Below are 21141 nucleotides of genomic sequence, written 5' to 3'. Positions count from 1 at the left end.
TAAGGGCCTCAGCTCCTGAGACGCGGAGCCGGTAGCAATACTGCAGGTACGCTCGGCCACAGAGAGGAAGACGCCTTGCAGAAGGAACTCTCAGCCACGTAAGCAGTCTTCCTGCGCTGAGGCACTTCCTGCTTCCACCTGCCCAGTTACCTTCAAGAACAAGCTTAAAACCTCCGGCGGTCTCCACTGCCTCCAAGACAATCCAGCAACTCCTTCTTCTAGGCCCCAAACCACCCAACAGAACCCCCTCTTCCTACCCCTCACCGCCATGTCCCCGAGGCGCCTTTGTGCCCCCCGACTCCACGGCCTGTTTTAGCCCACTGATCTGCCTTGCATCTTCCCCCTTACTGCAGTCTGATTGAAATAAAAATGACAAGTGCTCAGAAAGAAAAGCTTTGTAGCCCATCACATACCCTCTCTAGGTTCATATTTCTTACAAGTCTTTGCTGAACAACTGTCCACTCTTGTTTGTGATATTTATTCATTCAGAGGCCTTCGATGTATAAAAAGATAAAATTAAATAGAAAGTTAAATGGAACCCCCCAAATCCTTCAAAACCCAATAGCAAGTGTCTTTGTTCTCGCTAAATTCCAACGAGTCGGAAATTTCTTCCCTAGAAACGGCCAGTCTCTGGGGTGGGTGAGGAGGTCCCGGGCACCTCTTGCCCACTGTGGCGGGGCCCACGCAGGCACTCGGCGCTGACCTTCTGCATTGGCCTCAAGGACGTTTGCCAGCCACCACTCAGGACTGCTTATTTTGTGTCCCAGATCGGCTCATTCTGACGCGACACAGGCACAGCAGGAGAAGCCATGGAGACAAGGCAACGCATATGCCAAACAGTCCCTTAGGAGTCTATAAAGCCACACTCACACATGCAAGTACACACCGGTTCACGCACGGACTCTACTCCCTCTGGTCCTTTCTTTCTTTAGGGAGCTGATAGCATCAGCGAGGAGGGCTCTGCCAAGGCTCGGAGAAAGTTCAAATACACAGACGGTGAACGACATCCCTACCTCGGTGCCTGAAGCTCAGCCCACATAGGAACATATGTGGTCTCTAACTCCATGAAACCATAATGATATTTCTCCACATTTAGGTCACTGTTTGATGGTTCGCGTGCTCTCAGGGAGTCTGTGTTCATACGTACCTGCTGTTTGTTCTCTCTGGAATACGGCAACATGGTGGAAACATGAAACATGATCTCGTGCCCTTGGTATACAGTATAAACTGAATGGATCCCTGTGGTATCGTCTGTAAAATACAAGTATGTGTTTAGCGACCACAGAGAATGCGGAGACCATAAGGAAATAGTCTTTATTTGTAGATGAGGGGAATGTAGCACATAGTCAGTACATTCCCAAAGATTATTCTGGATTATCCATCTCAGTGGAAGCAGCGGTAGAGATCACGCCCTGGCTGATGCAGAAACCCCTTCTTCCCCCTCCAAGCTCCCATGCTGTCGGATGCATGCCTTGCCTTGGAGTAGGGGATGTCATGAAAAGCCTGGGCTAGAAAGGAGAATATGTTACAATTCTTGCTGCTGGTGTATAGGACACAGTTAATACAAGATGACATAAAATAATTATCACATCCATAAAACCAAAGGAAGCCTATCCCTGGCAGACCTGTATAGTGATGAAGCATGGGCTTTGGAGTTCAGCAGACTTGGACTAATTTCTCATTAACTATGATCCTTCTGACAAGTCACCTTTCTCTGAGCCTCAGTTTCTTAATTTGAACATGGGCAGAAATAGTATCTAACTCCTAGGGATGTTTACAAGATGATACTTGGAAAGTGCTAGCAGAGCGCCTAGCCATAAGCAAGGGCTCAACGGATGACAGTTGTGCAGAGAGGCTGAGAGTTGGCAATGGGGACGATGAATTTGCAGGCGTTCCTGGGCCCCCCATGTGCACAGGCAGCTCGTTGGGGTAAAGCTGGGGCCTGACCAGTGGTCTGCATGTATCTGTCAGTTACATTATTCACAGTGTTATTCTCACAAATTGTTTATCTTTCCCTACACAGAATCTGTGAAATGACACTGACATGAGCTTGGGGAGAGATGAGGCTCCCAGAGGGATTTGAAGCCTGTCCAATTTAGGCCAGATGAACCTAGCATCACCTGGCTGGCTCACCAGGATGAGCAAGTCAACAGACAGAAGTAAAAGCATAGGAGAAAATTAGAAACACTATACAATGCCAAGACAGCACGTGGTATCAAATCTGAATTTGTGATCTTATGCCCTTGGCCTCTGCAGACCCCCACCCCCAAAGCTGTTTCCCTTCAGATGTTCCCACTCTCACTGCTGCGGCCACCACTACTCAGGTGGCCAGCCTAAAAGCCAGGTGTCCTCTGTGATTTCTCTTCCTCTCTGTCTCCAGATTCAATCAGCCCCATAGCATCAACCGATTCTACCTTTAAAATGGCTCTTGAATCAGTCCACTCCTCTCCCTTGCAACCTCCCATCCTCTCCAGCCAAGGCAATCAGCTCTTGTTCACACGGTTGCAACTGCCTCTTAACTGGCTGCTCCTCTTAACTACTCTCTGGACCATTCCCTCCTCTGCGGCCAACAAGTTCTGCTCAAAGGGGCAATCTGATCCCAGCACGCCCCTACTGAAAACCCTTTAATGACATCCAATTCTATTTAGAGTAAATCCAAAATTATTAATGTTCCCAAACTCCCTGTGGATCCTCCCTCCCCCTTCCTCTAGTCCCTCTGCTCCCTCCAGCCATAAAGGCATTCTCTGTTTCTAGAACATACCAGGTTCTTCCCTGCCTCAAGGACTTCACAGACATTCTCTACTTGAAATCCTCTTCTCTCCTCAAGACACTATTATTCCTACTCATCATTCCCTCAGGAAAGCTTTCTCTAATCCCCGAGATTAGGCAAAATGTCCCTATGGCGCCCTATACTTCTTAGTTCCTCCAAGTACTCAGCATCAAAGTAGTTGGTGATTATGTTTCACGTCTGTGTTGTCCGCTAGACTACGAGCTCTTAGAAAGGCAGGGGCCACGTTGGTTTATCCGCTGCTATATCCCCAGGGCCTGGCACAGGCCTGGTACACCCTGAGGCTGTGAGGGCTGAGTCACAGTGGAGCCCCCAGATGTGTCCAGGGACCTGTGTTGGATGAGGTGTGAAGCTCCACTTCCCTCTTACCCTCTTTAGTCCACCGCTTCCCCTGTCTTGGTACAAATCCAGATACAGATCAGGTTGGCTAACCAAAGTCACACAAATAATAACAGAGTTGGTCACAGGGCAAGCTTACTTTTGGTGTCCAGACCGCCGCGGTAGCCCGTCCAGCCCTTTAACGTGATTGTGTCACCCAGGAGATTTAAAAATTTTTGAAAAGCATCACTTCCGATTTCTGTAGGAAGAGGTACAGTAAGGAGAAGGTACAAACTCTCATTTTCTATACCACTGGGAAATGCAGTAAGCTGTGCAGATGTGGGCAAAGGGTGGACAGAGTGGAGAGATCACATTTCCTTCTTCCTGGAGACCATGTAAGAGGTCCCCAGGAATTGGGGGGAAGGGAAACTACAGGGCTGAGGCAGCCTCGCCACTGCCAGGCTGGGGTCACGAGTGTCCGGCATTGCGAAATGAAAACATTGTGACTAAATGCTTCCATGAACAATAAACCAGGACTAACAGGAAAAGTGCTATGCAACAGGAAAATGGCCCCATTCCATAATTCTCCCCACCAAAAAAAAAAATCACAGAGAAAAGTCTTCCGCTACTAAGACTATGAAGAAGCAAATTCTTCAAATCCCATGTAACTTTCCAGTTAGACTGTAGCTCTGGTGCCGCTGCCTGGTACAAATTAGGTGACTGATAAATATCTGTCAAAGGAACGAAACCGGGCAACATCTGCCAGACAAAATTCACCCAAAAACGTACCCTAAAAATTTCAGTGCAACAACTGGCTGTTTCTTTGGTTAAAGACCCTAACTCAACAGGCAATCTGGTTTGGGTTATCAAAACTACAACGGGGCAGAACGGCATCTCTGTGAGCAGAAAGCAGGAGACACTCACCATTGCTGAGCATCTCATCATCAGTGAGCTGCCCGTCTTTGGCAAAAAGAACCCCAAACTTGAAATTCACAGAGCCCTTACAAGAGAAAACAAAAGCTGTTGAATTAAATTTTATCATCAAATTCTACAGTTACGAGGTGAGCTGATCCTTACTTACAAAACCTGCAGGGACTGGAACGGATGTGAGGGGTGTCACTTCCCTTCCCTCCATCTCAATTCTGACCGACATTAACAACGATCATTCCCTTATTTTGATAGATTTGTCTAACTTACAGATGCACCTCTATGCTTTTATGTGAGTTAATTCATCTGTAATTTCATTATTAATGGTGTCTGCCAGGATTCTGTGGCAAAAGTGTTCAGAGCGAATGGCCTGCAGGGACTCACAGGACGGGTGCTGTCCTCTGATCAAGCCAGCAGCAGCCGTCCGGACCCCAGGCAGCACAGGAGGGCTCAGGGTAATGTAAAACTTAACACAACAATCTTAGGCTGATAACTTGTGGACTCTTTTAGAAATAGAAATGGAAACTAGACCAGCCAGCAGAATCACCTGGAAGGCTTCTTCAAATAAAGGTGTTTGAGGTCCACTTCCGGACTTTCCAATTCAGTAGTCCGGGGTACAGCCTAAGAATCTGCATTTTGAAGTTCCACGTGATGCTAACGCTGCTGTTGCAGGGACCCCACTTTGAGAACCGCTGGACTGGAGGAATAAACCAGCAGACTGTCAGGAGGCCCAGGATCAGGGCCGGCTGAACTGACAAGCTAGCAAGCCCGGGGCAGAAGGACTCGGTCAACGAGCAGAGCCATGAGCCATGAACAGCCTGTTAGAATCCACACTTTCACTTTACAGACCGAAGCCCAGGGGGCGAGACTCGCCCAGGGCAGCACTAAGTACAAGGTAGGACAGGAGCTGGACGCCAGGTCTCTGGACTTCTGACTCAGTGCACTTCCCAACCCCATGGCATAGTCTTCTCAGGGCGATTTTGGGTGGGTGAAGCAGAGAGCCACAGGCAGAAATGAGGCCCACTGCCGACTGATCACTGGCCTCAGCTTTAAAAAGCTTTCATGGGGCTGCTCTGAGGTTGGCCGCAAGCTTGCCAGTACCCTTGCTAAGGACCTGTTCTGCTTCAGGTGGAAATTCCAGAAAGATGGGTGGCGTAGGGCTTTAAGGACTTGAAATTACCGACAAGGTCTCATTTAAGTCATTATGTTTCTGGGACTGCCCAAGTGATGTCAATGATTAACAGAGTTTTCATTTACTCCAGAAGTCAGTATTACTGTGTGTAATGGGTCCTATTTTTGGAGGAGACAGATTTTAGGACGGGCTATTTAGGAGGCGCTAGTTTGATGTGAGGGGCTACCTGACCACCACAAATCATATTTTAACAAACCATTTAACCCGACACCATCAGCTCTTCATGAGGCTGGCTGCCACCCTCAGCTCCGGATCTTGCGGGGGAGGGGAGGGAGCTCTCAAGGTCCCAAGACCTTGGGCTCTCTGGGCCCCTGGAAGGAGGTGACTGGTGGAGGGGATCCCTGTGAAGTGGTTTTCTCGGGACTTAGATCCTGCTCAGACACTCACCCTAGACATAAGGTCATAAGTGTAATTCCTACTTGTACGGGACCTTAACTTTTGAGTTCTCAATTTTATGAGACAAAAGTTAACATGATTACAAACCAATGTGCAGTCACATTCTTGGGAATTAGGAGTTATACTTCTTTTGTGGAGAGTGAAATATATGGAGAAACTACCATTGAGTCCAGAAGAATCAAGAAATGATGGCCTGTTTCAAAACTGGGCCCCCGGGGTTCCTCTTCAGTCCTGCTTAGGTGAGGCTTCCGTACCCCTATGACTCACACGTCCCTACATGTCTCTCCCCTTCTCCAAGTGTGCTGCAGTTTGGGATGCTGTGTTCTCCCCTGGGGGTCCCCTCTATGCAGTGGACAAACAAAACCTGGGTTTTACCAAACAGCTAACCTCTTAGGAACATCACTGTACTTTTTCCCTGCCTGTCTTTGCAGCCGACAGTGTATCACTACCACAGAATCGGGATACATGCTCTAGGTGAGAAGCTGGCAGGATTAGGAAGAAGGGGCTTGGCCACACAGCTCTCCAGCAAGCAAGCTCTGACAGGGGGTCCCTGTTTCTCATACCTCCACAAATACACCGTAAGAGTGCTCATGTTGGTTGGAGCAAATATCCTCTCACTTAGTTAGGAAATGACATGGAGAAATAGAGGGATCAGCTATTTCTTTTTAAAAATTTGGGAGATCCAAAAAGGAGAATATGAGAGGATATACACCAAACCAGTTAACCGGGGCCCTGCAGGGAGGGCAGAAACGGCGAAGCTGGGGAGCTTACACATTTCCCACTTAAAATTTCTGCTCTGTTTGCCAGAATAGGCATGCATGTGCACAGTGCAGGTGCTCGATAAATACCTATAAATTAGTGAGTAGAGTTGCTTTGAGATGTAAAAACTACATATAGCATAATCCCAATTTTTTATCAAATATAACAAACATATAGACCACAGTGTGATATTATGCCAACACTAGTTTCTTCTGTGATTGTAAGTGATATTTTCCTTTTGTTTTTTATGCATTTCTGTACTTTTCAAATGCTGGCCAGAAATCTATGTTCCATTTTATGTTTTGCATTTTACAAATCACACGTGGAGTTCATGAATTCTTTAGGAACAAGCATGGTGTGGACGCAGAGCAGATCTACACAGAAACGTAGCCCTCTCCCTTGTCCTGCTCTCTGCTGCATTGCCCTCCGCCTCCACTGCCTCATCCAAAGGCACTCCTGCCTGCAGGCTGAGGGCAACTACAGCGCCACATGCAGGAATCAGCTGCCATGTCACTGCTGCAGGGAAATCTACCATGTTTGTTCAGTGTGAAAAACCTATTCCCTACTTGACAGCTCCTGCATTGTTTTACTTTCTTCACAGCCCTCGGGGCTGTCGTAACTGTGTTTGGGTTTGTGTACCTGCTTAGTTTGTCTTATTCCCACCCGATGGGAAGCTCCATGAACAAGGGACCCTGTCTTGTTCATCATTGTATCCCCATTGTCTCAAACAGTACATGGAGCACACACAGTAGGAGCTCGGTAAAAATTTGCTGAATGAATGAATATAAATCTTTGTTTATAAAGACAATTGGCACTATGCTGCATGTATTGCCTGTGCGTCACTTTTTTTTCCAGTAAATACTACGTTATGGAAACCCTTCCACGCCAGTAAATAAAAGTTTATTCAGCCAACAAATATTTAATCTGTGCCCTCTATGTGCACTTTTCTGAGCTGGTGAGACAGCTGCGAACAAGACGCCTAGGTCCCTGATCGCATGGCACATACACAGTGGGGCAACAGCTAAAGAATAAATAAATGGAAATACAAGTGTGGAGAAGAAAAAGAAAGCAGTGTAAAAGGGCAGAGGGTGGGAGAGAAGGTGTGCTGTTTCACACAGGTGATCAAGGATGGCCTCTCTGAGCAGAGTCCTAACCAAGCAAGGGTGTGACCCCTGCAGACTCCTGGGGAAGAGCAACCCCCAGGTGGGAACAGCAGGCTCCCCCCGAGGAGGAGGGAGAATAAGGAATCAGTATGGTTAGTGTGGACTGGAGGACTGGAGAGGTGGCCCGGGCCGGATCACGTGGGCCCTAACAGTCCGGGTAAGGATCTGGGGCCGTGCTCTGAGTGCAATGGGAAGCCATTCGAGTTTTGAACATAGGGATGAGCTGACTGGACGTGCTTTCCAAGGACCATCTGGATACTCTATGAAAAATAGGACAGAGTGGAAGCAGGGAGCTGGAGATCTGCGTAGTCCAGGCAGGAGATGAAGGGGGTGTGTCAAGGGGTTGGAGTGGTAGGGGATGATGCCTGAGAGATGTTTGGATTAGGGATATATTTTGAAAGTGTCAACAGGACGTGCTGACGAATTAGATACAGGCTGTGAGAGAAAGAGAGGTGTGAGAATTTTTCCAAGTTTGGCCTGAGCAACTGGACAAATGATATCGCCATTTACTGAGAGGTATAATGCGCATTAACTATAATTTAATTACTCAATTGCCTATTGATAATATTTTGGATAGTTCCCTATGTAGTTACGTACTTAGGAAACCCAATACATTTTTTTTTTAAGTGGGGCAACAGGGAATGGAAACACGCAAATAAATACAGAATCCTATAAATCGAGTGCGCTAATAGTACAAACACTTGACTTTTAATTTAATGAAAATAAAAACATCATGACTCACCCTGATCACAAGGTTAAAACTTGCCTATTTCCAAGCATATTTAGGTAGCTTGATTGTTTTTATATCTTTATAGCTGGCTGCATAGAAAACTCTGAAATGTACCTTGAAAAAACATGTCAGTAGAGTCTTTCAGTGATAATAGGTTCACACTGAGCAGATCCACATAGAGGCTTGACTCAGAGGAAAGGTTGTATTCATAATGCAGCGAGAAGCACATTTACAAATATGGAGGCAGAGCACAGCAGGGACAAATATCTCGAAAAAACGACTTACCTCTTGTTCTTCAAGAACCAGCAAGTCCTGTCAAACCAAGTTTTAAAAGTTATGCCCGTACTTAATAGTGATTATTTTATTTTGACTTTCTGTGAAAGCCAAGCTTCAGCTTACTGAAGCTTGCATCACCTTTTTCCCCCCAGAAGTGCTTCAAACATTCAAATTTAGCTCTAAAGATTTTGATAAAATACCTGGCCATTTGGGACAGTCATATCATACCACAACTATCTGGAAACAAAGATGACGCATAGCAGCGGGAAGGAACACATTTCTCTGTCCATTTACAGTGAGTGTATCACACCTTTCTTCTGGGAAGACTTTGGCCAAGAAAAATGTTACTGCCGTACAGCAGCCGGAAACAGATGAATAACTTTTAAAATAGCATCAGCTACCTTCCCACGTGGTGGGAAGATGCCTTCTTTATCATGCGATTGGCTTATTTTCTGTTTACTTTTTGGATCTAGTAATTTGTAAGAACTCTTTCCCCTATACCTAAGCCTGTGGTTTCAGGCTTCCTGAGGGAAATCTACGGAAAGCGCACAGCAGTGACACTCCTGCCACCGAGGCCCACACGTGTGTGCTCTCACTCAGTGAATGGAGGGGAAGTCACAAGCAGTTCCTCCTTAAGGGAAAGCAAGTCAAAACACAAAGATAGGAAAGCATGAACGTGTTTTTTGTTTGGTAAAAGGCACAAAGCTATGTAAATATAGGCAGAAGGTTGCTGTATTTTTGTTTTCTTGTCCTTTTTTATTTTGTGAAAGACAGAAAACAGATAGGGATGGCTGAGCAGAGATGCACTCGGCTCAGAGCAAGATGCAGAAAGCAGCATCAGAGGGGCCTCTGAGGCTTGTGGGGCTCCATGTCTCAGGATTGCACCCAGGCTCTCAGAAGGCAAGGAGTAAGAATGATAATCTGTACAAATGAAGTAATGAAGGCACCCTGGTACTGGCATATTTATAATTCTACTTTGTTTTTAAATTTTCTATAAAGAACTACTTTTAAACATAGCAAAGCTTAAAGTTGCTTTCAGTTTAACCTAACACACCCATTTTGGCCTCTGTTCTTTCTGTGGTTGAGTCAGGATACAAATACTACTTTAAAAATTAAACTAAAACAAAAGATAGGAGATTCACAACTCTATAAATCTGGGGTAAGCTAACTTGAGAGCCAAAACTTTATTTTAAAAGTTAACTGTATTTTAAAGCTATGCACGCAAAGGTTGTCTGACTCTCACCTATCCTCCTCATACTGTCTTATTTCCCTAAAAAGCAGATTCGAGAATGATGATTCTCTGCTTAAAGATCCCACTGGCTCCCTGCTGCCTCCTGGGCGGACTTCCAACCTGCCTCTCCGGCCTCGCTCCTTGGCACCCCTCCCAGCAGACCCAACTCCTTGAAGCTCGGCTTTGACACACAATCAGCACACTACTGGTGAGGGCTGTGTTTCTAAGTTTCAAGAGCACAATTTCAGAGCTAAGTTGATTGGAATTACAAGACAAAAGTTTGGCTGACATCCTTCGGATGGCCCATCAGAAGGAGGATGACTAACCTTTTTTTTTTCCTTCGAGGGCAGTCTGTTTTCCCTTAACAGTAGTCCTAAGGAAACAGGACAGCTTTCTGGGTTACCGTCTATTCTCCACGGAACCCAGCACAGCCTTCAGCATCAGTTAGAACTCAGTAAACACATTCTGTATTTTATTAATTAGAGAAACTCTCACATTCCACACAATTTCAATTCTACATACTTAGTAAAGAGACTTGTTGGTCTTCTCAACCAACAAGATCCTCTGAGCCTGCACCTTTTCAGCTCATGGGCCCAGGACCATGAAGCTCAGTAGTTCTCAGTTATGGCCAAGCCTCAAAATCACTCATGGAACTTTTGAAAAATAGAGACTCCCAGCCTCCACCTTAGACCAAGCAGATCAGAATCTCGGCTGTGAGGTTCTCTACGATGAGTTTTGATTCGTAATCAGAATCCTAGGCTCAGCATCCCTGATGATCTGTCAGTTCTAATCTAAGGCTGTGATCAAATTTATGCAGTTTTGAAGCATAAAATTCTGTTACCTTTTGTATTTCAGGATGAAAAATTTCCCTGGGGCCTTTCTCAAATTTGTCCAGATTCATGGCACTGGAAGAGAATGGACAGAATGAGCCACAGTGTGGTGGAATTTAAACAATGTGGAGCAACTGTCAGTTCTTCAGAGAAACGAACACTCTCTTGGAAACCCAGAGCGAGAGTCCCCGAAGGGCCTGGCCCACAGCAGAGACAGACCAATGAAGGGGCGATCACCGAGTGACTACAAGTGTGTACTAAACACGGCCCTGTCCTTCACTCACATAACTGTCTCCTAAAGACAGAGGAAGGGAGGAATCGGGAGCATCCATTCCAGGCCACCTTGTCTAATTGTCAAGATTCTTACTTGTGCATAATAAAAAAAATGGATCATTGACATTTACACAGCAAAGAATGACACAATGAAGTGTAATTAAGATGACCGGACATTTCTTTCTTCCTCTGACAATTCCTCAGCCACTTAGAGCAAAAGGCCATCCTTAACAGGATTATTCTTCTACAATTAATTTATGTTCAACTTTGGACACCGTTTTATGTTCAACATCAACTTCCCTGAGCCCAAGTTCCTCTAGAGGTCAAACAAGGAAGTTGGACGAGATGATCCCTAAGGCCCCTTTCATCTAGGATTCCCGTATTTGTAAGTGAAAGGTAAAAATAGTAAGAGCTAATATTTAGAGGGTACTTCCTATATGCCAGGCACACTGCTAAAGGCCTTACAGGCATTATCTGATTTAGTCCCAGGGAGACAAGGACTATTTTATCCCCATTTTAAAGATAAAGAAATTAAGTTAAGACCCAGATGAGGATAACAAAGCTGGTAAGTAGTAGAGCCAACATTTGAACCCACTTACCTGACTCCATAATATTTATATTTTAATTTCCTTTTAAGTTTTCCAGTTCATGATTGTGACAAAGAGAAAATCTTTTCTCCCACTGGCCCCAACTGAACAAGTTTTAATCTTCCATGTTTAAAAAAAATTTCTTGCTGAAATGTGAGTGATAGGCTACAAAGCAATGGCCCTGCTCATATTAACTTAATGAAATTAAAACTAAACAAAATGCCTGGTCTTTATACAGAGGAAAGGAGCTGGAGTAATTTCTTTTCAGGAAAAAAAAGATCGACAGAAATCTTAAGACAGTATAATGCAAAGTACTACTCTCAAGGCAAGTTAAGGTTTACATCAAATGAGAGGCAGCAAGATATTTCTGTGCTCAACCAAAGGGAGCTTTCTTAACTCAGGCTTCAGATTGCGCAGGAGAAAAATCAGAAGGCCTAGAGCAGAAACGAGAAGGCCTGCAATGTAGAGACCAAATTGAGCTTGAAAATGAGATACAGAACTGTTTACTTCTTAATCTGTGCCCCTTCCTCAGCCAGATGCAACCTCTTGCAGACGGTCAAGTCTGTCACTCTAAGAGACAGCTCGGCAGTATGAGTTTTTGTAGCCAGGAACGATGAAAACCATCTCCTTCCACCATCTAGTTCCAGTGAAGAGAGAGTCACTTGCCAGGGCACTGGGAGAAGCTCTTGCAGTCATTGAACATGGTATCAGTTAACAGGCTAAGCCCTGGAGTCAAGTAGACCCGGGTTTAAATCCCAGCTCCAGGTTTACCAGCTGTGAGATCTCTATCAAATTCCTTCACTTCTCTGAGGCTCCGATTCCTCGCATGGGGCGTGGAGATAATAACGGATCTACTTTGTGGAGCAGGTTTAAAGATTTACCAAGAGAATGCTTGTAAAGCATTTGGCACAGTGCCTGGCAAACAGAAGCTATGTTACTATGCTGGAACATCTTGGCTGATGACAGGCAGCAGGCCCCATCTGAGCGGTGGCATTCTCTAGGGGGTCTGCCACGTGACGGGGAGAGAGGAGAGGGAAGTGGCGAGGTGGGGCAGAGGCAGCTGAGTGCCAGGCAGCTGCCATTCCATTCCTTTCACTTTCTGTTTCAAAGAATAAGCACCTTCTTCTCTGAGAAGCATTTGCTGACACAGGCGTCTATTTCAAAGCAGAAAAATTGAAGGGAAAAGATTTCTTGATCTACTTTACAAAATCAAAGTATTTGCATGCACATATGAAAAACAAGCAGGCGATGAAGCCACTTGGAGATGCTTGAGAAGGATGCTGGGCATCAGCCCGACCTGGACTCGGGCCTCGGTTCCCCCGCACACTAGCCGTGTGGTCTTGGCTTTCTCTGCCTGAGCCTCCAATTCCCCATCTACAGAACGGGGCTAATAACAGCACCTGCCTGACAGAGTCACCGTGAGGATTACACTAGGCAATGCGTGTCAAGTGCCCAGCAAAATGTCTGGTACAAGGTCAGGGCTTGGGAAAGTGGAAGGATAACATTGGAATGATCCCAGGAAACAAACCACTCCTGAAGGCTCCCGGTGTTGGGTTTCGATCGTTAGTACTCACCTTAAGATGGACTTCACAGAGAGGGTTTTTGTGGGACTGTAGGGAAGGCATATTTTCTGGGTACCCTGGAAAATCAAAACGCCAAATCAGTGAGAAGCTTGGCAGTTGCCATCTCTGAAAGAGCCTCACCTGGCATTCAAAGGAAACCCATGTCTTCTCTTTCTCATTTTTCTTCAAGGGGAATTTATATGAATAAACAGAAACTACATTGGAAAAACTCTTGCTCAGGCTTGACAGCATCTCCCACTGTCCCCCAGCCCCGGCGTTTATGGATTTAGTGTCTGGTGGTTTAGGTGCCTTAGGGGCTCGGGGGAGCAGATGAGTTGTCGGAATCTGACGTCCTGCTCACCCCTTCCCTTGGCTACCTTTTATTCTCACCAAACACACCAAAGGCAGTTTTAAAGAGAAGCTGAGGGCAGCTTTAGGGGAAATGTGTGGAATAGGAGAGAGAGGGATCCGGCCTCTGTCTGGGGACAGTAACATCTTCACGAGCTACTGGCAAGGATACGACACCCAGGGCTCCTGGGATCGTGGATTTGTGTTTTCCTTCAGCACAGACAGGTAAAGCTCTTCCTCCCCATCTTCCTGCTTTTCTGGCTCTCCAGAGTTGTTCTCTAATAGAAAGACACCTTCCAGCTCTGCTTTCCAGGGGAACCAACAAACGCATAGGGAGAGTGAAGTACGTGCACATATCCGGCTATGCTAAGCGAGCACAGCAAGGGTGCAGAAGTGCATGTCGGAGGTTACTGTTTATGTAGCAGGGGTGTGTGCACGTGTGTGCGTGTGTGCTAAGGAACAGATGTCTAGAAGGGTGCTGCGGTCCTGATCTCTGAGTAATTGGGCTCCGCTCCTGGCCTTTCTACTTGCTGTATTGTTTGGGTGAAATTTCTACAACAAAGCATGAGTCATTTTCTTAAAAAAGCCTTTTCTTTGTGTTTAGAAGAGATATGCAAGAATGTTTAAGGCAGATGTATACACTCAGCTCTTATAACAGCACGTGGGCCTCTGTGGGCCTAGGGAGCACTCCGTCATCTGCTTCTCTGGATTGCCCACAGCCTCCAGCACTAGTCTGGGGCTCACAGGGGCTTAATAGCTGCCCACTAAGGCCAGCGCTCAGCTCTGGTGTCTCGGTTCCTCATTTCCCTTCCACAACCCCATGTAGCCCATCAGCAAACACTCACCTGCCCTGGCGCAGAATCCAGAGCCCAGACAAGAGGCTCTGGAGAAGGCAGCGCACTTCTCAGCAGAAGCCGACTAACACTCAGAGGCCAGTCCTGGCCGCCTTCCTGGAGGTCCTGGGCCTAACGCCTGCCTCCCAACCCCCCGGCTTCTCTAGCGCCCTCCAAGTAACCCCAGCGCCTCGTTTGTCTTGTCTTTGCCCTCCCTTCTGCCTGGAAGGCTCCCCACCTCGCCCCTTCCCCGGCTCTGTGTGGCTGCTGCCCTTTCCTCCTGCAGGCCCTTCTACATGTCGCCTCCTCGGGAAGCTCTCCTTGAACCTCTCACCTACAAGCAGCACTCCCATCTCTTCCTCTCTATTTCTCTCAGAGTGCTTATCACGATTTATAATGCAATAGAGACAATATCCTTAGAAATGAGTATAAGCAAATATTTCCCCTCCACTGCTCCCCCAGGACCTAGCAACTGTCCCAGGTGAGGAAGTGGAGTGACTGGTATTTCCCGAAGGAAGAAGATGTGACATTGAGGAAACCCATTCTGGAAAGGTGGAAGTGGGAAACCTACCCTACGCTGCCCTGACTGGGGCAGGAAGAAGGCAGACGGGAGAGCTATGGGGTCAGATGCCAGGGGCCTGGATCCCGCCATTCCAAGGGCAGGCGTTGAAGGGGTGGGGAACCCTGCACATATATCAGGGTGAGACCTGGGGGCACCTAAGAACATTTGGTCTAGAGGCTCACTTCCCAGGTAGGGCCTTCCGTGGGAATCTGGAAGTCCAGGTAGAACCTGTTTGAAGTGCCAGGGACAGTAACCCAGTAGCTTTGGGTAGCTGGTCACCAGGACGAGATTCGTGAGCGTCAGGCAGCGCTCCTGCCCTCTCCCAGCTGACTTGGCCAGTAGGGGGTTGCAGGTAACAGGGTAGAGCCTCTGGAGGCTCAGCCACTAGCAGAGACCTGGCATCAGGTCCAAGAGTTCACAATGTACAGTGACTTCACAACGACAGGCAAATGGCTGGCCTGTGGATTTCAGGGGCAAGTGCCTTCCAATGACCCAAAAAAGCCAGAGAGGAGCAGTTACAGCTCAAAGATTTTGAGTCTGAGGCCAGATCGGCCCCCCAACAGAAACCAGAAGAAACCCAGAGGGCCCCAGGTGGATCCCAGGTCCTCTTCTCCTGCCACTATGAGGTCTCATTCACCTTCTCTCTAGGCACCCAAATATCAACTGCAACAGGAGCTGGGGGAGGAGAAAGAATTTGGAAAGACTAATTATTTGCCCAAAAGAGGCAGGGTCATCCAAAGAGAATATTTAAACCAGGGAGACTGGAGTACTGTAATTAGCAAACATAAAATAAGAAAAGAAGAAAGCCTGAAAATAGCCTTCCTGGCGCAGAAGAGGTTTTGGACGAGGCATGATCACTTCTCAGTAAGTGAAGAGCAAGAAAGACCATCATGCATGCCCTTGGGGAGAGCCGGCCGGAGTTCCCAGCAGTATCTTCTCAGGCCGGTGCATAAGCGTTGCTTCAGTGCGGCTGGGGTGATGGCAGGACTGACCCCAATGCAGTGACGCGGGGAGAGGGGCCAGCCCCAAAACTTCTCTGCAGGAAATTACTCACCAGGCAGGTAGAACTCTGTTTTACATCAGATTTTTACCTTAAACCTGCCTAACAAAAGAAAAGTTTCTGAAACATACCCTGGAATGTTATGTATAGAGAGGTAGCACAGCACACAGGTCAAGCTGGACTTTGGTGTCATTCATTAATTCATTCAATAAATATTTATCCAGCTCCTTCTGTGTGCCAGGTCCTGGACTAGGTGGTGGGCACACTGAGAACAAAGCAGTCATACCCCCTATTTTCATGGAGCTCACAGTCTAGAGAATAGACAGCACAAGTCAAAGAATTACATATAGAATTAATTATTACAGTTGTGACAGCCCAGCATGCAGCCCTGGATACTGCCACAGCATATGGCCCTGGCTGTGTCATTTAACATCCCTAACCTGCAATAATATCTACTGGGATAATGCATTTGGAAGACTTAGTGTAGTATCTTGCTTATAGTAAGTACTCAATAAATGGTAAATTTTATTGTTATTTCTATTCCTACTTTCAATCATCATCAAAGGTTCCTACCCACAGTTGACTCTGTAGTGGTTCCTAGAAATTCTAAGCTTTTTTGAAGTTGCTACTGTATTGCTCTATATGCATGCATGCATGCAAATGTGTGTGTATAAAAAATTACTGTTTTTTAAGTTTCTGTGTTCTTTCTTCCCCAAAAAGATCTAGCATGGCAATTTTTTATATACTCTGTAGCAGAGATAAAAATCAGCCTGCCATTGTTTAAATATTGGATTTCAATAAATGTACCCATGAAGTGAGACCACCAACTAGTAAGAATCAAATTTTCTAAGTGTGATTTATTTTATTGCTTTTTAATTATACACTGTATGCACTGATTCAAGAGTAATATGTTCTGTCCTCAGGCATCTAAGCAGTCTGGGTAAATGGGGATTTTCCAACAAGATCTCACTTAGTGTAATCTATTTAGTCCTTATCACCCTGTGAGCCGTACCCAGAACTTTCCCCATTTTACAAAGAAGAAAATGGAGTCTCCAAGGGCATAAGCAGTTTTCTCAAATTCACATGAATGAGTGTTATTGAGGTAATTTGACCCTAATTTGCTTAACTCCAAACCTTTTGCTTTTTCCAGAGTCCACACTGTCTCTGAAAAAATTCTCTGAGAAGCAAAGAAAAAAGAAAAAAAAAACAAGAGAAGAAAATAATGAGAAAATGTAAAAGACGAGACAGATCAAATATAAGCATTACTAGAAAAAGAACAGAAAACAGGAAAAGAATTAACAATAATGAACATAACAAAAGAAAAATTTCCTGAGCTAAGAAAGATCTGCATTGCTGAGTTGGAAGGGCTGGCCTTCTGCTGAGCATTCAGACCCCACCATGCACAGGGGTGCTTGTCTAAGTCTAGAGCTAGTTTTCTACCTCATGAAATTGACTAAAGGGCTAAGCCTCAAAGAAACTCTAGCACAGCTGATTCAGTGGCTGACTGAGTGACTCATGGACTCGGGAGCACCCCAGGGCTGTACCCATGTAACAGTATTAAATTCTTCCAGTAAGTTTTTGTTTCTTTGCGTTGAAGGTGGGCTGGTTCATCACTTTCAGTATTAGTAATAGCTAAGGTCAACACTGTAAAATATAACCAATCTATGGCCTATTTCATGGGCCAAAGACTGAGGGAAATGGCTTTGTCTAACTAGTGGCTTATATGGGAGAAGTTGCTGTTAAACCAGAGCCTGATGGTCTCCTCTCTGAACAGTATAGCCCCAAATATCCAAACTCCAAGAACCTCATCGAAGAGGCTTACCCAAGCCCCTCTGCCAATGGCACTATTAAATTCTGGAGTGGTGATGAAACTCCAGATGCAAGCCAGTCACTTACTGTTTTCCTCCAAAGAATCGCACGGTATTGAGGGACACGCTGATTGTTTTGGTCAGAGAGGGTCACAGATAAGAAGAAGGGGCTCTTCTCTGCATCATTTCCAATGTAATTCTGATGGACTGGAAAAGAAACAAGTTTAGAAGAGTGAAAATGCAACTGGTGCTTCCAGGCACTGGCAGCTGTAGCCACTGCAGGCATCCAGCCCTTCCCACCTGATCACGGCACAATAACCCCAAATCCAGCTCAGGGTAGAACCTGATCACTCTATACTAACCATGCACTTCCATTCTCCCTGCCAATGATTGGTTCAGGAATGAAAATGTGACAGGAGTGGCATTTCAAGGGGTTTCTGGAAAAGTTCCCTACTCCTGAAGATGGTCTCTTTCCTTTGGATGTGGTGGCATCTAGAAGTGATGCCTGCAGTTCTGCAACCATCTTGTGACCCCGAGGATGGCCAGCCTTGATGGCATCACTGAGCCTCTGAATTCACTGACCCTGGATCCTGCCCCACCTCTGAGTTTCTTGTTATGTCCCCCATTGTTTAAGCCAGTTGAGGGCATCCAAACCGACGGCACCGTTTTTCTCTAAGTCATCACTGCTCTGGGCACCGTGCTTCAAGCATTTGGGAAGATGACAACTTTTCCACTAATTTTATACTGAAATACGCCTTGCCAAATAAGTGAGCCTCTTGGAATAATACGGTATCAGGATTTTTAAAAGATGTCATTTGAGTCTGATCACTCTCATTTTATAACTTAAGCATCACATCTTCTACAAGCAAATGCATCAGCCCGAGGAGCAATTTACCTAGCTCATGTCTAATCCTGCAATACTGATTACTCTTCCATTCCCGATACCTTCTGTCAATAGCCACACTCCTGTTTTCCACCTTTCTGTACATGCTCACTTGAGCCCTGCACTGTAAATGTACATGCTTATTAACGACTGAGCTTTTGCTATGCGCCAGGCATCAGGCTTAGGGTTTTCCCTGCATATCTCGTTGACATTTCTGTTCCGACCTACTAAGTATGTAATAGTAGTATCCCACTTTACAGAGAAGGAAATTAAGTGTCAGGGAAATGGAGAGTTACTAGTATAAGGGCCTGTGGTTAATAAGGGCAGAACCAGGATTCAAATCCATTCTCTAGTCTCCACGGACGGCCTCTGCTAGTGCACACTGTCTGGCATATGGCAGGTGATAAATAAGTACTTGTCGCCAGAGCAGACAGTACATAATGCCGCTCAGGGGCTCAGCGAACCATTTCTTTTCCTCATTGCCCTGTGTTCAAAACCCACAATAGATGGGGCACTTGCCTTGTGAAGTCTAAAGTTGTTTTCCACCTTGCAAATTCTTCTTATATCTCAAATCACTCATTTAGATTATCTAATCCCCTTTAACTCTAACTCCTCAGGGACAAAACAAACAAACAAAAACAAATCTAAAACAAAACAAACAAAATGAGAAAACTGGAGCTGAGACTGAATCAAATCAAACCCTCAAATCCACAAAACTAACCACTGCCCTGACACTGGTGTCCCTAAACTGGTTGGTTTCACACATCCAAGGGACCAGGAATCCCAGCAATGCTACTTTTCATTTTGGATACCCTTTCTTCCCAACCACCACAGGGCATAATTACCTTGTCCTAAAAAATACTTGAAATACCACCTGGTGTGGTATTCTGGGTTCTCTAAGTGCACGTCTGTTCTTCGCCAAGTACCTGGCAGAGCAGCGGCATTCTGTAGAGGAACAAAGCTGTGTCATTAAGAGGCTCATTCAGAAAGTTAAACAAGAAGCTGGCAATGACCTAGAGGCCAAAGAACCAGAAAAGTCATTGTTAAAAGCGTACAAACAGGGCTGGAACTCTATGCTCTCATTAGAAACGACACCCAGTCTACGTTCACATCCCAGAAGCATGCTAGAGGTCCTTGGAGTGTAGGAGAATGAACCAAGCGACCAGGGAGGGAGTTCAGCGACTCCTAACGTATCAGGTTTCTTCCCTTCCTGGACGGAAGCTTCCACGATAGTTGGGAGCGGGTGCCCCCTAGAGGCATGGCTCCTTCTGTTTGCCAGCCCTGTAGCAGGCACACTGCACCTGGAACACATCTCTGAAGCACCTTGAGTTCCTATTTTTTGTAGAACTTTAAAAAATACATCACAAAATAGCTCAATATGGAAAAATATGGATAAACATGATGAATAATCGGAATCCTCTATCCAAAGATAATCATTATTAGTGATTTGGTATGATTTCCTCTAATTTTTTTTCCTACGTGCACATACACATGTATTTTTCTTCCCGAAATGGAATCACACTGAATATACAGTCTGAAGTTCGACTGACATTGTGCCATGTGAATGGGACAGACTACTGGAACATACTTTTTGGACTCTGACACGCCTTTAGTGATTTACTAGATGTCTGTGGTCAGCTTCTTTATCACATTGAAGATGTTTCCTTCAATTCCAAGTTTTCAACGAGGCTTTTCTCAGGAATGAACATCGACTTTTGCTGAAAGCTGTTTTTGGCAACTATTGAGAGAATAGGTTAAGTGGGGGGAAATCACAGTAATGTAACGAGTCATACTCCTAGCTCTTCTGACTCTGAATGGCGCTTAGATTTCCGGAATACACCCACCCTACTAGGTTGTGGTACAGAGTATTCTTTTGATACACTGTGGGATCTAAAAACATGATCTCTGTATCCTATCTGTTAGAGAGATGGAGATGTAGGTTTCTTTTTTGTTATGCGTTTCTGTCATGCTGTCAGGGTTATATTATTTTATAAAGTGGATTAGGGTGCTTTCTGTCTTTCTCATTGTTCTGGAAATAATGACACTCATCAAAAGCTCTATGTGTCAAGTACTAGGCCAAGGGCTCTGTATGCATTATCTTCATGTATCTCCACTCACTTTATCAGACAGATTCTACCTTATCCTCCTACTTTCAGATGAGGAAATAGGGGCATAGAAAGTTTAAGTACGTTGCCTAAGGTTGCAGAGGTAATAGTAGAGGAGCTAAAACTGAAATCAGTTCCAATTTCCGGGATTTTTTTTTTACTTTTAAAAAATCTTAACCATTACACCATCTTCTGGTCCTTTTGTATGTTTTTAATCTATCCAGGAATAAAGTTCAAGTTTCTCTGAATTATATATTTTTATAGGGTTTTCTTCAGTTTTTAAAGATCAGTTACATACGCACACATACATATATACATATACACACACATGAATTTTTATTTGGCAATAATTTTAAACTTACATAAAAGTTGCAAGACTAAGAAGAGTGCAAAGAGCACCTTATCACTTTTACCAGATTCATCCACTGCTAACACTTCACCCCACTTACACATTTGTTCAATACGCGCTCTCTCTCCACACACAGTTTCTTTTGAACAACTTAAGACTAAGATGCATAGATAGTAGCCCTTTATCCCTGTCTTGCCAATGGGTTTCAGCCCCGAACAAGT

At 45.4% G+C, this 21141-nt stretch overlaps 1 protein-coding gene across 5 annotated transcripts in view; it reads right to left on the bottom strand.

Moving 5' to 3' along the window:
• Positions 1 to 21141, bottom strand: part of GARNL3 (GTPase activating Rap/RanGAP domain like 3) — a 134333-nt gene that overhangs the window by 44165 nt on the left and 69027 nt on the right. For all 5 annotated transcript variants that reach the window (XM_036913885.2, XM_036913886.2, XM_036913887.2 and 2 more), the window contains 8 exons: positions 19312 to 19411; positions 17672 to 17790; positions 13045 to 13109; positions 10622 to 10685; positions 8559 to 8585; positions 4031 to 4106; positions 3267 to 3365; positions 1148 to 1251 (listed from right to left, as the gene is read on the bottom strand). In XM_036913885.2, the coding sequence (XP_036769780.2) occupies positions 1148 to 1251; positions 3267 to 3365; positions 4031 to 4106; positions 8559 to 8585; positions 10622 to 10685; positions 13045 to 13109; positions 17672 to 17790; positions 19312 to 19411 (654 nt within the window). The remainder of the gene's footprint in view (positions 1 to 1147; positions 1252 to 3266; positions 3366 to 4030; positions 4107 to 8558; positions 8586 to 10621; positions 10686 to 13044; positions 13110 to 17671; positions 17791 to 19311; positions 19412 to 21141) is intronic.

The sequence above is a fragment of the Manis pentadactyla genome, chromosome 3, assembly GCF_030020395.1.
Source record: "Manis pentadactyla isolate mManPen7 chromosome 3, mManPen7.hap1, whole genome shotgun sequence".
In the NCBI taxonomy this organism is placed as follows: domain Eukaryota; kingdom Metazoa; phylum Chordata; class Mammalia; order Pholidota; family Manidae; genus Manis; species Manis pentadactyla.
Note: the sequence above shows the minus strand (reverse complement) of the source record. Positions and strands in the feature narration are given on the sequence as shown.